The 15,768-nt window shown below is 53.0% G+C and overlaps 8 protein-coding genes across 8 annotated transcripts; 5 read left to right on the forward strand and 3 right to left on the reverse strand.

The window, feature by feature from the left end:
- Positions 1-617: 617 nt before the first annotated feature.
- Positions 618-857, forward strand: CCM_02019 (uncharacterized protein; the record flags this gene model as incomplete). Its single annotated transcript, XM_006667173.1, has 2 exons — positions 618-633; positions 706-857. 2 exons carry the CDS (start codon positions 618-620, stop codon positions 855-857), a joined length of 168 nt encoding a protein of 55 aa, XP_006667236.1.
- Positions 858-1,428: 571 nt separating this feature from the next.
- CCM_02020 (uncharacterized protein) lies at positions 1,429-2,630 on the forward strand (the record flags this gene model as incomplete). Its single annotated transcript, XM_006667174.1, has 2 exons — positions 1,429-1,662; positions 1,836-2,630. 2 exons carry the CDS (start codon positions 1,429-1,431, stop codon positions 2,628-2,630), a joined length of 1,029 nt encoding a protein of 342 aa, XP_006667237.1.
- Positions 2,631-3,460: 830 nt separating this feature from the next.
- CCM_02021 (Armadillo-type fold domain containing protein) lies at positions 3,461-9,110 on the forward strand (the record flags this gene model as incomplete). Its single annotated transcript, XM_006667175.1, has 2 exons — positions 3,461-4,354; positions 4,404-9,110. The coding sequence occupies 2 exons, from the start codon at positions 3,461-3,463 to the stop codon at positions 9,108-9,110; spliced, it is 5,601 nt and encodes a 1,866-aa protein (XP_006667238.1).
- Positions 9,111-9,723: 613 nt separating this feature from the next.
- Positions 9,724-10,365, forward strand: CCM_02022 (Cyclin-like F-box; the record flags this gene model as incomplete). The annotated part of the gene is made up of 1 exon (XM_006667176.1): positions 9,724-10,365. The coding sequence occupies one exon, from the start codon at positions 9,724-9,726 to the stop codon at positions 10,363-10,365; it is 642 nt and encodes a 213-aa protein (XP_006667239.1).
- Positions 10,366-10,558: 193 nt separating this feature from the next.
- Positions 10,559-11,149, reverse strand: CCM_02023 (uncharacterized protein; the record flags this gene model as incomplete). Its single annotated transcript, XM_006667177.1, has 1 exon — positions 10,559-11,149. One exon carries the CDS (start codon positions 11,147-11,149, stop codon positions 10,559-10,561), a length of 591 nt encoding a protein of 196 aa, XP_006667240.1.
- Positions 11,150-11,266: 117 nt separating this feature from the next.
- CCM_02024 (uncharacterized protein) lies at positions 11,267-11,650 on the reverse strand (the record flags this gene model as incomplete). Its single annotated transcript, XM_006667178.1, has 1 exon — positions 11,267-11,650. The coding sequence occupies one exon, from the start codon at positions 11,648-11,650 to the stop codon at positions 11,267-11,269; it is 384 nt and encodes a 127-aa protein (XP_006667241.1).
- A 937-nt stretch (positions 11,651-12,587) lies between these two features.
- CCM_02025 (uncharacterized protein) lies at positions 12,588-13,470 on the reverse strand (the record flags this gene model as incomplete). The annotated part of the gene is made up of 2 exons (XM_006667179.1): positions 12,588-13,097; positions 13,207-13,470. 2 exons carry the CDS (start codon positions 13,468-13,470, stop codon positions 12,588-12,590), a joined length of 774 nt encoding a protein of 257 aa, XP_006667242.1.
- A 1,240-nt stretch (positions 13,471-14,710) lies between these two features.
- Positions 14,711-15,426, forward strand: CCM_02026 (uncharacterized protein; the record flags this gene model as incomplete). Its single annotated transcript, XM_006667180.1, has 3 exons — positions 14,711-14,817; positions 15,153-15,222; positions 15,283-15,426. 3 exons carry the CDS (start codon positions 14,711-14,713, stop codon positions 15,424-15,426), a joined length of 321 nt encoding a protein of 106 aa, XP_006667243.1.
- Positions 15,427-15,768: the final 342 nt, after the last annotated feature.

Here is a 15,768-nt window from a genome sequence, read left to right on the forward strand (position 1 = left end):
AGAAATAAATGACCCCTTTTCCCTTTTGCGCCCGCACCAAGGATGCAGCGAGCAAGCAGAAGCAGAAGCAAAAGCAAAAGCAAAAGGAAGGGGGAAAAGGGTCAACCTTTTTTTCAGCTTGGCCATGTTGGGCGGCGAGCCGTGGATCTGGGACCGGGGAAGAGCAAGTGAGGGGTTCCGAGCCCGTTGCGCCATTGTCCATCGAATGTCGCTCCATCACCCTAATAAATTGTAATACTGCCCATTTATTTTTTGGCCATTCCCCTTTGCTCCTCCAATACGGATACGATCACAGGTTCGAGAAGTAGTGGCATCCAGCCCCCTGGGTCTGGAATTTGTTTGCTTTGCGCCTCGTGGCTGGGGCTTGCGTGAGCGGCAGGATGCAGAAGGCAGCGCCGAGGTGGCGGCCACGCTAACTGCCTTGCAACCAGTTAATCAGTTAATAGGAAGAAAAGCAAACACGGCCTGCCTGGTTTTTAGCTTCGTTTCTTGAAAATATGAAAATATTAAGCCGGGTTTCCTGTCCCGTCGGCTCATACAGGAATAGACGGAGTAGACCGACTCTATGAAACACCGTGAAGCTGCTGGCCGCCGTTGATGGTATGAAACAACACATCATGGCAAGCGACACGAGTGAGAAACGTAATATGCATTGTGTACATGTTTTTTTGTCTTTTGAATGATGCCACGAGGACTGCATGGTAGCTCGTAAGCGTCTGGTCTCGCAACGGCTGCTGCCGCCCATGGTTCGTGCTCTTATTCGCTTCTACATTGTCACGTGGAGCTACAGTCAACAGAGCACAGAACGCACCATTGGCATCGCCATTGACACGCAACATGGACATCGACCGACCTAACCGCGAGCATCGACCATGACACAACGACGCAAGAAATCATTGCATCCCGAAGACGACATCCCAACGATCGGCTACGATATGGAGATTCTTCGTCGGCGGTACATGCAGTGATAGCATTTGCGGATTTTGCAAACATGATACAAAGGAGGGCAAGACCCTGCTACAAATAGAGCGGACAAGGAATGCAGAGGACGTCTTGAGCTGGGGAGCACATTTGCGTCAAATGAAAAAGCGGGCAAATAGCATTGATCATGGCAGCGATGGTGTAAGAGCTGTTGAGGAGTGGTGACTGGAATTAACCGAGCGCGTCGGCGAGGGCTATAATTATTAAAGGACGCTTGCAAAGTCCACTACGTGTATCGCCTGGTGCCATCCCCATGATGTACACATCGTGTTTGACGCCTAATGAATTTCATTCTTACTTTGCTAGAGTTTTTTGTGCATACATTATGCTAATCTGTGGTGTTTTTTTTTGTGCTGCAGCTACGCATACACAGGGCACCTTAGCTAATGTGCGACCCCTGGACCTGATGATCAGCAGTCATCCTCAGCTGGCGCTCTACGAAGCGAAATGTTCCTCACGGCGACGAGCGGGACTTCAAAATCCCTACAAGAGGCCATCGAGAGCGAAGACAATGAATTGGCGTCCATGCGCTACCCGGACCTCGTACGGCAGTTTTGCGACGCCATCGACGGCCAAAGGAGTGACCTCGAGCACATGATCTGCAAACTCCTCCAAGTATCGACATGCGAGATCATTTCATCCAACCTATGGATATCTGGCAGCTTCAATGCAGCAATCTTGGTACGGCTACCGCAGCGCAAGAATGTCTATCTACGGCTCCCGTTTCGACATCGTATTGGCGAAGGCCCGTTCCCCGGGAATGCAGATGAGAAGATTCGGACCGAGACGGCAACCTATATCTGATATCCATGAACGCGATAGCTCACCCACGGCTCGGAGCGCTGCGCCTCCAGCACGACGACACCGTTGCTCTAAACAACAGGCCGCTAAACTTATATATGCACATGCTGGAAAACGAGGGCGTCGCGTCGGGGATACCCCGTGGGCGGACGTACGCCGAGGTGGACGGCTACCTCTCGGACCTGCTCTCGCTGCAAGACGCGAAGCTGCGCGGCCAGCCTAATGCCATGTTCGACGTCGAGGACGGGCGGCGGCAGCTCGCGGCCTGCGCGGGGATGCGCGCCGTCCTGCACCACTTTGTCGACCCGGACACGCGGCAGGGGCCGTTCTACCTGACGCTCAACGACCTCATCCAGGCCAACATCTTTGTCGACGAGCAGTGGAACGTCACGTCCATCATCGACCTCGAATGGACGCACACGCTGCCTGCTGCGATGCAGAGCCCCCCCTACTGGCTCACGTCCAAGTCTGTCGACGGGTTCCATGACCAAAAGGATCGCCAAGACTTGGACGAGGCCGTTCAGGAATACCTGAGCATGTACGAGAAGGAAGAGGTGCGACGAAACCGCTCCAGGAGACAGGCGGCGGCGCAGCGGGGAGCCTGGGACAGCGGCGGCTTCTGGTTCTTCCGGGCCGCGACGGTGCCCAAGGCCATGTACAACCTCTTCAACTGGCACATCCAGCCCCTGTTCCACCAGACACACCCCGACGAATCCGTCTTTGACGAGGTCTTGTTCTCCTACTGGGGCAGACGGGCATCCGCATTTGTAGACGACAAGATGGGAGAGAGGGACAAGTATGTGCAGGAGCTGACCAAGGTGTACCGTGATATGGACATTGTAGAGTGAGCGTGCGCAGCGTCTTTTGCAGGGGAAGCATGATGAGCGTGTACTATTTTGAGGGAGATATGGCGGCGGGTTCGTAATTATGTAAAGGCTGCATACATCTCGCCGCTTCATGTCTTTTTTTCAGTGATAACTTGAGCATCTCGCCACCGGCCCCGCCACCTCTGGACAGCAGCGCCTATATATTAAGCGGTCGCTTCTTCTCAACAGCGATTATGCTGTGCAACGTGATGGATTCAACTACCAATTTCAACCAAGAACTAAAGATTAAAGCCGCCTACGTAGCATCTGGGAACAACTTTTTCTGTTTTCTTTCTTTATTTTTATAGAAACGCGCCCTCCTGCGAAAACTAATGCAGCTGGAACCGATAGTGCGCCATAGGTCAGCTACACCATCCGTAGTAGGCAAGGATCTCATCCCTCTTGCTGCATGTTTCTCATCTCGTCACAGGCTCATAGGCTCAGAGCATGCTCTGGTTGTCACCTGCCACCGAGCCCCGGTCAAGTGCGGATACGAGAGTACTGCAAGGAGACATCTATCAGGCCGTGGTAGATGGCTCACATGCCTGTCTGTATTCTATAGCCTGAACATTAGCCCCCGAATGTCTAAATATACATATGCCCGCGCCTACTCCATTGCGTCGACCTAAAAGCTGAACTCTCGTGCATGCAGGAAGCTGCGACTCATCACATTACCCCGCTCCGGACAGAGCAGCTGTCGCTGTTGAAGCTTCAGACTAACTATCTCGTCTCTACTTTGACACTCGCCGAGCATAACAATTCACCAAGAGAAAACCTGTGAGGGTATCAGCACCATTTTCTATCATTTCATCATGAACGCCGCCAGGTACACTCGCATTGAAGAGTCGCCGTCTGTCCTTTCCCGGGTGGCTAGATCCGCTGCCGCTTGCCTCGGGTGTTCGATGAGGCCTCCTGACAGATCACCATCTGAAGAGATTCCACGCGCCGATGGCGCCATCCGTCTCCATCAAGTCAACCCCGACAAGACCGAGTACAATACAGACATCGATATAATCGCCATCCACGGCCTGAACACAAGATCGCCAGGGACGTGGACGTGGCGGCGTCCGACACGATTCTGGGCAAGAATATGGGCATCGCACCCAGAAGAGCCCGGCGTCAATTGGTTGCAGGATGAGCGCATGCTCCCAGCTCAAGTGGGAAATGCTAGGATTTTTACCTGCGACTGGCCCGCTGATCTATACCAGCCGTCAGACTTGGTGTCACAAGGTCTGGACAAGTATTCTGAAGTTCTACTACACGGCATCCAAGGCCAGCTGATGCAACCATCCGACTCGACGAGTGAAGACCGCCCACTCTTCTTCATCGCGTCGTGCTTCGGGGGCATCGCTCTCATCAATGCTCTTGTCAATGCCAATGATATGGGCAAGCCTTGTAAACGCATCGAGAAGGCGACGCAGGGCATCATTTTCCTGGCGACCCCATTCCGAGGAACTTCGTTCAAGAACATATCGTACTGGGCGCAGCCGAGCCTTGCAGCTTCGGCCCACATTCAAGGTCGCGAACTCACTCAGTTCATAAAAGAGCTGGGAGGGTCAACTGAATTTCTTGAGAAACTCGTGCGGAATTTTTCCCAACTATGGATGGAGGAACGTGATTCTTCTCGCCTGTGTTGTTTCTACGAACGTAGGCGAACAAAATTGTTGAGAAAAGTGCTCCCAGCCTGCTTTCTCCGCGGCGAGCTGGTAAGCTCACCGAAAATTGACCTTCATTTTCTTGCTAACCTTATTATAGTTGGTTAGTAGCTCCTCGGCGAAACTAGATGTAGCCCAAAGTTTGCCGCTTGAGCGAACACATGTGCTCATGAACAAATTCGAAGGGCCTGACTGTGGTCAATATGAAAGGGTTGTCGGGCAGATCAAAAACATACTCGGATCTATACGTGAGAACACGCCTCTCCAACAAGCAGACAATATGATTGTCAAAGAATATTGTGACAAGGACAGACTCACAATCACGCGCCTTTCGGGTGCTCAACTAAAGTTGGAGCATTGCTACATCAACCTCACCATTGCGGAAAAGCAGAGCAGTACAGTCATGCAGACTGACTTTGGGTCTTCGCCCGTCTCACGTCTCGCTCGAGAAGGAGTCGAGACAGTCGATCAAAGATTGGTGGTACGTTTGAAAGATGTTTTCAAAGCGCGCAACGGGACAGATAAAACCCCCACACGTCCTCAAAGGGTCTTGATTCGAGGGCGTGCTGGAGTAGGGAAGACAACCTTGTGCAAAAAGATTGTGCATGAATTTGTCACAAAGCAGATGTGGTGTGACATATTTGACCGCATACTCTGGATACCTTTGAGACACCTCAAACGTTCAGAACGGACAAGCCTTGCTGGGTATAACATGGAGAGGCTCCTTCTAGACGAATTCTTTTACCGCAATGATTACAGCAACAATCAGGGCTCCAAAGCGTTTGCCAAGAAGATCTTGCAGGCGAAGAAAGACAATCGGACACTATTTCTCCTTGACGGATGGGACGAAGTGGATCAGCTCGCGAACAGCGAGTCGGATATGCAACGCTTTCTGGTGAAAGAGCTTTACGAGGAAGCTAATGTTATCATCACAACCCGTCCATCCGCCAGTCTTCCTGTCCACAAGCCATTCCATTTGGAGCTGGAAACAATTGGATTTGATGACACTCAGATACAGTCATACGTCAACATGGCAAGTGAAAAATGTGCAGGCGACATCTTTCGGTTCCTGGAACAGTATGAACTTGTCGAGAGCCTCGTTCGCATCCCTGTTCAATTGGACGCTCTTTGCTTTTGCTGGGACGACAGTCCCATTGCTTACGATAATACACCGGAAACAATGACTATCCTCTACCAAAACATGCAAACGAGCTTGTGGAAAAAAGACATTGCTCGTCTTGACAAGAGGATTGACGGGAACAAGGTCCAATTGTCGGATTTGGTACTAGAGGATCAATATTTCATTGAAAAGCTTGTTGAGAAGGAGCTGCATTTTCTCGAATCCCTAGCTTTTTGGGGGCTACTTGAAGACTTGGTTGAGTTCGAGCTGCCACATCGAAATACAATCAACAAGTCCTTCAGACTTCCACTGGCTAAAGTACTGCCAGCACTCTCATTTCTCCGCACTTCAGACCCCAACGCCAATGACAATTACGTCAGCTATCATTTCATTCACCTGACCTACCAAGAGTACTATGCTGCACGTTTTTTTACGAGACACTGGGTCGAAGAGAAAAGAATGAAGTGCCCTTCCTTCAGCAAAGAACGCGATGAAGATATTCATCCTGTTGAGTTTCTGCAGCAGCATAGATATAATCCACGCTATAACATCATGTGGCGTTTTGTGGCTGGTCTCCTGAATACAGAATATGAGGTACTCAAATTTCTTGGAGTGGTCGAACAACAGCTCGACTTACTGGGGCCTTCTCACCAACGGATTATCATGCAGCTCCTGAGCGAAATATCGCCGTCCAGGATAAAGATTGACGCAAAGCGTGCCAGTCTTGAACGTGATTTGTCAAACTTGCTTTTGCTTGAGATTCAAGTCTCTGGCAGAATGAATCTTTCATGGGAGGCTGAATTCCCCCAAACCGTTCTTGAAATGGCGTTTCGAGAGGCGAACGAAAGTTGCAAGTGTGATATTATGGCTAGCTTGATAGGTACACAAGTACCGCCAGACTTTGTTCTCAAATTCGCCCACCCCGATCGCCCGGATGACATTATTTGCGTCTTAAAGGCTCTATTCAGCCGCACTGCGTTGCCGGAGCGGTTTGCTTATTACCTTGCAGAGCGTTATCTAGAATTGGAGAGAAAGTCAACAGTATGGGGCATCTTACTAAAGGAGACGAATGAGACGACGCTGTCTCAAGCGTTTTACACCCATCTCTTAGCGAGATTACAAGGACACTTTCGGAAAGAAGAGCGAGACATCTTCCAAAAAACTGCTCACCACCAGTCCGAATTTCCTCAGGCATTTATCGAAGCGCTTCTGGACCTTGTCCTGAATTCAACCCGGGAGGAGGGCGAATGGAACGATATATTTTACTGGCCAGAAGTGATCCAGGAGGCCGCCTTCGCGCGACTCAAGTCCACAAACGTTCCCAAAATTCGAGGGGCTGGTTTCTGGGCCTTCCGGAATGTAGCCAGAAACTCGTCGCTCGGCAAGGAACGGTGTCGCAAAATCGCTAACGAGCTTCTTGGGTGTCTTGAATACCTCGGTATCGATATGCCCGACGATATTTTGTGGTGCTTCTCAAGTGCACTAGAAGTACCAGCAGCGAGTTTGAAAGCTGTTGTCAAACGGCTGGATGGCTCAACCGCCACTCAGGCACACGCTTTGAGAGTCCTTTCTCGGCTAAGCGATCTCCCTGAAGAAATTATTAGGGCCGCCACTCAGCGCTTGGAGAGTTCAGCGCCGAGAGTAAGAAAGGCTGCTTTCAATGTCTTGGATGCTCAAGAAATACTGCCAAAACACGTTTGCTTGGCTATTATCAGGCGGCTTCCCGATGTTGGGCCACACGACCGAGCAGAGTCTATGCCTAACTTGCATAAATTCGAACCATGCGAAAGCATGATCCAAGCTCTGAATGAGCAACTAAAAGACTTTAAGCCTGAGGTAGTAAAGGCTTCTCTTATATTCATTGGACAGCTAGGTCAAGTGCCAGAAACACTTTGCGGGGTTATGATGGAGCTACTTGCACATTCATCGGAAGATATACGGGAATCCGCCGCATGGTCCTTGAAAAAGGGTACCATACAGGGGATTGATAAGTACCTGTTATACCCAAAGCCTGAAGTACGAATGGCTGCCCTCGCAGCGGTAACCTCGCAAAATGTACTACCAGATGAAGCTCTTAGGGCGATTGTTAGGCTCCTTACAGACCCAAAGCCCGAAGTACGAGTGGCTGCCCTCGAAGCGCTAAGAACACAAAATATACTACCAGATGAAGTTCTTAGGGCGATGTTTGGGCTCCTCACAGACTCTATGCAAAAAGTACAAGAGACTGCCTTTGGAGTGGTAGGCCGTCAAAGGAGTCTACCAGATGAAACTCACAGGGCGATTGTTGGGCTCCTTACGAGCTCTGAGCAATGCTGGGCTATAGGCGTCTTGCGACACCAGCATCATTTAACTGCAAAAACTTTGGAAGAGATGGTCGAGCAGCTGAAAAATTCCGACGTGCATATGCGGGACAGAATTCTCGCTTTATTAACCCAGAAATGGGCAGAGTCTGGGCGCATATTGTCTGACGACATTGTTCAAGGCCTCTGTGGCTGGATTGAGGGTTCGCATTCGGAACGAGAGTCGACTTTTTCTCATGACGATCTGCTCAGACGGTGTTGCACCTTGGCGGCGCTGAGAGATCACCTGAAGTTACCAAGCTCAATCGTTGCAAATGTGGCTAGACAGCTCAGAAACTCGCAGAGAGACATTCGACCTGAAGCACTGTGGGCTTTGAAAAAGCAGCTCTCAGTGACTCCTTTAACATCGACGAAATTTCGGGTACTGAACACAAGTCTTGATAAATGGCTCCAGTCTCAGGCTTCACAAGTCCTCCACATTGAAGAAATGCCGAATGTTTTTTTCCGCGCCGTCGCACGAGAGCTAGAAGATGGAGCAGGAAACCTAGAAATGGCCATTAAAAAAACGTTGTTCAATGGATCAAAGCTCGCTCCAGTTTTGACCGATATCATCTCCCAGAGGCTTGCGGAGAAAGAGCCAGGCGTTCGGGAACTTACTCTGAGGACCCTCGAGCAGGAAGGACAAGCTCAGCCATGTTTAGGAGACCGAGACCATATGTTACGGCTGGCTGCTCCTGATTGCCTGAAACAGCGAACATTGCAGAACCTTGAAGCGGTCTCTCAAAAACTCACAAACTCGATGCTTGACCTGAAAAGGGCATGTTTCGAAATCTCGGAAACCAAGTTCTATATGAAATGTCCTGAAAGCGTTGTCGATGCTGTCGGAAAGCTTCTACGAGATTCACAGCCTGTTGATGTACAAAAGGGCGCCCTGCATTATTTATGCGGTCGTGAATGTTGTACTGGTTATTTATCCTGTCCGGAAGATTTTCCTCCTGCCGTTCTCGTCGCTGTCGTTGAATCGTTTTTCAGAATACCCCTTCACAGTCTGCCAGACGCGAGCTCGCTTCCAGCATTGCCAGAGGCGGCTATACAAGCCCTCGTTTTTCGGTCCCGTTCTGATAGCGCTTTGGTTGTCAAGACATGGAAGGCGTTCCTCAGAAATCTACTTCTAAAAAGCTTCAAGCAGCATCTGACGTTTTGGTTCCGTGATGGTTCCATCTGGGTGACGGATGAGAGTGGGGAGCGCAAGGTTGAGGTCGATCTAGACGGTATGACGGCTGATCGGGCTGCACAACTATTCTGTGAGGGCCTGAGTGACATTTTAAACGGAGGCGTATGGCTTCATCATAAGACGTCTTATCTTCCGGGCCTCTGTCGACGATGATGGAATGGCCAAGGGCACGCAGAGTGTCACGACCTATAAATAGTCACATATAAATAAGTAGCTATAAAAGAGTAATAGCATAGTAAGGAGCTACTAGAGGAGGACTTTCCTTCTTTAGTAATTAATAAAGTTATTATTAGGAGTTAACTACTAGTCTATTATGATATCCTTACTATCTCTCCCTTTACCTTCTTTAGACTAGCCGCTGTTCCTTAACATAGAGCTACGGTGATGTTTTGGAAGTTGCGTGGTTATAATTTGGACTTGTCAATGACATAATACCACTAAGCACCTTTGTCGTTTTCTGAACAAAACTCCTAGTTAGATACATTCCAAAGAAATGAAGCGTTCAGTTCATAGTGGCTGAGTTGGAATAGGGCTGATGATCCGGCATCGGGCGAGGCCCACAAGTCGCCGGAGCACGCTAAGCCGTCAAGGAGTTTAGTTACCCTTTTGGGCCGCCGTTCGAGGCTGAGAACCCGGACGGGCTCCCATTGCGCTGACGGAGGGTTTTGTTTGACGAGAAGGCGTCACAGGAGGCGTCAGGCTCTGCCAGTCTCGTGACATTTCCGACACAAGCCTCTCTCTCTCTCTCTCTTTCTCTCTCCCCAACATGCCCGCTTCTCTCTCTCTCTCTCTCCAACATGCCCGCTTCCCACCCGCACACACCCACTCTACATTGACCTCCGGACCGTCACAAACCACCATGGACACGCTCCCCGTCGAGCTCTTTTCCGAGATCCTCAGCTACCTGCCCCCGGCCTCCCGCGCGTCGGCGCGCCTCACCTCGCGGCCGTTCAACGCCGTGCTCGCCCGGTCCACCTTTGCCCGGCTCCGCGCCTTCCTCGACGACCCGGACGCCGCGCAGGCCGCGCTCCGGCACACGCTGCACGACCTCCCGCGCCGGCCCCGCGCCCTCTGGTCGCCCAACTGCAGCGTGCCCGAAGGCTTGCCGCTGCCCCGGAGCTTCTTGCGCGCCGTGTGCGCCGCGCTCGGTGGCGCCCCCCCGCTGCTGCTGCTGGACGCGTCGGACGAGAGCGGCTCGGACGAGAGCGAGATGGAGATGCCGCTCGAGGAGGACGAGGGCGGAGTCGCCGCGATGCTGCAGCGGCTGCGACGGCCAGATATTGACCACTACAGGCTGCGGCAGGCCCTGTTTCGATATGCCTTGTATAAGAGCTACGTGTACGACGGCGAGGGCGAGGCGCCCCAGCTATGGGTCATGAACTCGGCAAAGTGGAAGTACCAGCTCTAACGGCAGGCATCACACATTTTATTGTTTTTAGCGGGCGTCTGTCTTACACTCTGCAGGTGTTGAATCCATTGGTTTTGTTGACCATCTATCTAATACATCAATACCATATTATCCGGGTGTATTCACTCTGGAAAGCCTTTTTTTCCTCCCCATTTCTATTATGCGAAAAAAAAAAACAGAAGCCTCTGACCGCTTACAAAAAGTAAGCAGCGACCACACCGGCCACAGCCAGACCGCTGAGCGCCTCGCGCGCAGCGGCGGCGGTCCAAACCTCGTTGCCCGCGGCGGCGGAGCCGTTACCCGCGACGACGCTACCGGTCGGGCTCGCGGTCGGGGCCGCAATCGCCGTCAGGTTTCCGGTAGCCGCAGCGGCGACGGCGGCGTTGGCGGCGGCGGCAGCCTGCACGAGGCCCTGGAGCGCGAGGGTGGCGGCGGCGGCGGCGGCAGCATCGACGGTTCGCGGCTGGGGCTCGCTGCGGGCCGTCAGGTCGCCGACGGAGCCGAACTGGGCGGCGGCGCTGGCGATGAGCACGTCAATCTCGGCCTCGGAGGGGAGTCCGTCGTCGGCGGAGGCGAGGGCCGCGGCCGCGGAGGACTCGGCGGGCGTCGCGGCAGTGGTGGTCGGCTGGACGCCGGCGGCGAGCGCGGACTGCGCGGCGAGCACGGCCGCCGTCGGCACGTTGGCCAGGAAGCTGTCGAGGTCGGCAAAGTCGGAGGCGTCGACGGCGGAGGCGCGCGCGGTGACGGCGGCGGCGGCGAGGAGGAGAGCGGTATGGAACTTCATGGTTGGTTGTGGTGTGTGTAAGTGGTGTAGTGTAAGTGGTTTGATGACGAAAAACTAGGGATAGAACTAAAATATACACATGCAGAGCTGCATCGCACATGTGTCTCTTATTATATCTTAAGCGCACGTCCCAACTTGATGCAGATCGCCACCCCTGACGTCGTCGCATCTCTCACCATAGCCGCCCTTGGCTGAAAGAAAAAAAACCTTGCCGAAGCGGCCAAATCTCACCTGAAGCAAGAGCAAGATGTCGACCAACTCCACCACCCCGCCCCGCGTTCGTAACCGAACGGTTTTTTTTAGCTGAAGGCGTTCCAAGGACCGCCAGGGCGGGGACAACCGGGTTTTTCTTTCAGTGCTTTTGTTTGGTTCCTGCGTGCGCGAACGGACGCTCGGGGGCCCGGGAGCCTCAAACTTGCCCCCCACACCTCGGCGCTGGGTCAAGGTGTGTGTGTCTGGCGTGAGGTTGTTTGGGAAGCAGGCTGGGCATTTGTTTTGCATGTGTACTTTGTTTCTTCATGCGGTGTTTGTGGGCATGGGAAGGAGTTGACCTGTTTCGAAACACAAATCGACAACCTTGGCCAGACGGCGGCCGACATCAACTACAACAGACCGCGCGGCCAGATCTTGCATCTCAACAAGCCTCTACTATCGAGTCGCTCGGGTGCGAAAATAGGCAAGACATTTTATTCCCCAGCGTCGCTTTTTTTAAATCCGGCAGTGTCGGGCGGCAGCGCCTCAGCCGCATCCGACACATGATATCCAGGTGCAGCGGCCGGAGGCCAAAGACACCAGGGCCGTGCGAGGCTGACGCGTTTCCCCTGGCACCGCCAACAAGGGGGCCCGTGGGAATGTTGGGAACTATTTCCCGCTCTCGCTTGACAAGGTTTGACTTTGTGAACTTTTTTGGTCAAAGGCACTGTTGTGCGTTTAATGCAAGAAACGGGCTCAGCTGGGCCTGTCAAAGTGCCAACCTTGGTTCGGAGGATGACGGCATCGTAGCCCGGGGCAAAAAGGGGGGATCGCCGCGCATAGACGATGGGGCTGGTCGGGAGGGAAGGGGGATATGAATATGCGTCGTCTCGCACACATTGACTGTGCGGTCTTGTGTCGTTTTGTTTTGAGGTCGACCACCGGAGACCACCGGAGACCGCAGTCGGGCCACAGTTGCTGATGATTACGGTGAGTTGAAATACATTTAAACCAATTCTGTAATTCTGTGTAAAAAGTCGCGCAAGTATATTATTATCTCGTGAGCGTATTGACATCAGGCCGTCAACCTATTTACATGATTGCGGGGGTCCTAAATAGCAAAGCAAGTACATGATATTCATCGCCTTTGTACAAGATAAATTATACGCAGTGAATCATGTCCACAAATCAAACAAAATCATTCTTGTCTTGGTCGTCTGGTAGGAATCGTGACCGGGCGCAGCGCTTAAAAGAGAGCAGCGACAGCCAGACCCAGAGCAAGGAGGCCGCTCACGGCGTTGCTGGGCACGGCATTGTTGGAGATGGGAGGCGTGGCGGTGGGCTTGGGGGGCTTGGGGCCGGTGGTGCTCGTCAAGGTAGTGGTGCTGCTGCCGGTGCTCGGCTTGGTCGTGGTCGGGATGGACGTGGTCAAGTTGCCGGTGCCGTACGGAGGAGGCGTGCGGGTGGTGGCCACGGTGGTGGAGGTGCTGACGGAGGAGGTGACAGAAGAGCTCGGGGGGGCGGGATACCCGTTGGAGGAAGTAATACCAGGCGCGCTGGTCGAAGCCGAGGTGCTGGTCGTGGCGATGGAGGTGGAGGTGCTGACGGAGGAGGCGGCAGAAGAGCTCGGGGGGGTGACGGAGGAGGTGGCAGAAGAGCTCGGGGGGATGGGATACCCGTTGGAGAAAGTACCAGGCGAGCTGGTCGAAGCCGAGGTGCTGGTCGTGGCGATGGAGGTGGCACTTACGGAGGTGCTCTGCAGGTTGCCATGTTAGTACAAATGTGTTACTGTGCCTCCCGGTGTCGCACACAGGCACAGAGCTAAAGATGCGGACAGAGAGAAGAAAACAAGAAAACAAACTTACAACCTTCCGGCAGACAGCGTCGCCGGCATTCTCGGAGCTCTCCCAGCAGTGGAAGCCGTCGTCGGCCGGCGGGTAGCCCGGCGAGCAGCGGGCCGGCTCGCCGAGGGCGTCGGGCCCGCAGCGGACGATGATGTCGCTGCCCATGCAGTAGCTGGCGTTGGCCTTGGCGCAGTTGATCTTGGAGCCGGGGGGCAGGGCGTGCTGCGGCTCGGCGACGACGAGGGTCGCGGCGGCGAGGAGGATAGCTGCGGCAGCCGTCTTCATGTTGGTCGAGTTGGTTTGTCAAACGAGAAACAAGGCAAGGCAAAGAGATGTTGGGGCTTTTGGTGATGTGGTGCAGCGGTGCGTTTAAACGAGGGGACAGTTGTTGGAAAGCGAGCGGCGTAGTTGAAAAGTCAACCGGTTTTGATGAAAAAGCAAAAAGAAGACGAAGAGACGGAGATCAGCGGATGGGAAGAAGAGAGGTTTCCAAGAAGCAAACGGCGAGAAGGGAGACTGCGCATGTATTTATGGTCGCCTGGTACAAGGCCCGTTTGTCAGACACTACTACCTAATGGTAGATATATGGTGAACGACGGGCCCAGGGTGACACAGGCCCTGCCGTCGGGCCCCCGTCTGAAAATAGCCAAGAAGTCATGCTGGGAAATGGGAAAATCAGAATCGGCCGGCGCCTTGTTGTTTTACGAGGTTGCAGTTGCAGTGTGACCATCTCTCTCGTGAGCTGGTGGTGGGTGAATCTGTCGTGGGATTCGCTGTGGGGCGGCCGAGCCTTCGGTTTTGTTTTTTGTTGCTATTCTTACACCTACAAAGCCGGTATATTGGCACTAAAAATGACTTGGTATAAAAATCATTTTGCAACGTCACTTCTTCCTTACTTGTTGCCACCGGGACTTGGGCCCGACCACCTAAACCACCCCATCTTTGCTTCTTCCTAGGGCGGGTGAAGGTAGTCAGTTGGGCTAACTAGCTACCTATGTGGTATATGCGAACTCGCACCAAACCAGGGCTCCCGCCATCTCCAAGCTGCCAATGTGCGACCTCTTGCCCATCACCACGGGCCCGGCAACGTGTTTCCTCGTGTTTGTCGCTGGCAATCTCGTGGCCAGCGTCGGACAACCCGGGCTCCCCTTGCCCATCAGAAGAACAAAGACGACACCCGGACCAAACGGCTGGTGCTTTTGTTTTATTTGTTTTTTTTCCGCTTTTACCGTCACCTGTGCACGGCAAAGCAAACAGCACAAAAGCCAACTCTGAATTGGCTCTCTTCATCTCATCCAGGATCTTCCCCCCGTTCCACCAAACACAGCCGTGATGAGCACGCGCAGGTCCCGAATAGGCATCTGCTATTTTTGTGTTTCAGAGCACAAGGACCAATCACCCGGCAATCCTCTGTTGTCTGGCTGCCTGTTTATTTCGCTGGGAAATAAGTGCCTCGAAAAATACCAAAAATAAATAGCTCGGCGAGATTAGTACAAGAGGTGCAGTGGCGAAAGAAGAAAACAACATGACAACGTCTTCTCCTTGGTTGGGGAGAGAGGGGCAGGATTGGACCCTGACTGACATCACAGCCCGTCGTTTTGGGATCTGCCGTGATAGAGCCGAGAGCTACGAGTATGTAACTACAAACTACGAATTACATACTCATCAAGATGAGACCAGCGAAAACCCCGGGGAGGGCGGGCGCATCGCAGTGGCTGGGGACCTCGTCATAACGAATAAAAAGAACGGACGACGGATCCTCACCTCGCGTCAGCAGTGATGCGTCCCAAGTCGAGCAATCCTGAACACGTTTTGCATAAACATCCCCGTATCCGTACAATTATACCCTTTGGCTTTGGAAATCGAGGCCCCCAAAATACACCGGCATTCGAGTTTCCCTTTTTACGTCGACTAGGCTGTCATAACAGGATCCGGCTGCAGCGGAAAATTCGTACGAAGTTCACCAGCCTCATTTCATACCGAGTGCAGCCTGCTCCTTTTGCACTGCCCAGCCGCAAGCCTGATGTCGTTGAGGCTGTTAGCTGACAACGACTATTCTTACACTCTCTGCCCGATACCTCTGTCCGTATCCTGCAGGAAGAAACTAACTACCAAGTCAGCCTCCCGACTGCGCGCATTACGACCAAGTACAAGACGTGTCCCGACAAAGGCCCTTCACGTGGCGCACCAGACCACATGGGCGTGGCTGCGGGTGGTACCCCTTCCACAAGGCCTCAATAGTCCTCTCCCTACTATTATCAGTCAAATCTGCAATGCGCCCGCCATGTCAATAAAGCAGGTGCAGTGAGACGGAGGGGTCGGCTGCCTGGCTGCCCCTCGTATCGCGCCGCGGGGTCGATGGGGGAGATGATCTCGGCCGCCCGCGTGTCTCGCATAAACGACGACTATAAGGAAGAAACAGTGTTTCTGTATCTGTTTCTTTGACTTTGATGTTATGCATGGTATGAATATGGATGACGTAGCAGCAGTGCAAAAATTACATGCGCATTGATTCGTGGCCAATTTCTCTCTGGCAGATTCTTGGCCGCAAACCAGGTTCTTCTTGTCTGTCTTACCTTCCTT

Source organism: Cordyceps militaris (assembly GCF_000225605.1).
Source record: "Cordyceps militaris CM01 unplaced genomic scaffold CCM_S00002, whole genome shotgun sequence".
In the NCBI taxonomy this organism is placed as follows: domain Eukaryota; kingdom Fungi; phylum Ascomycota; class Sordariomycetes; order Hypocreales; family Cordycipitaceae; genus Cordyceps; species Cordyceps militaris.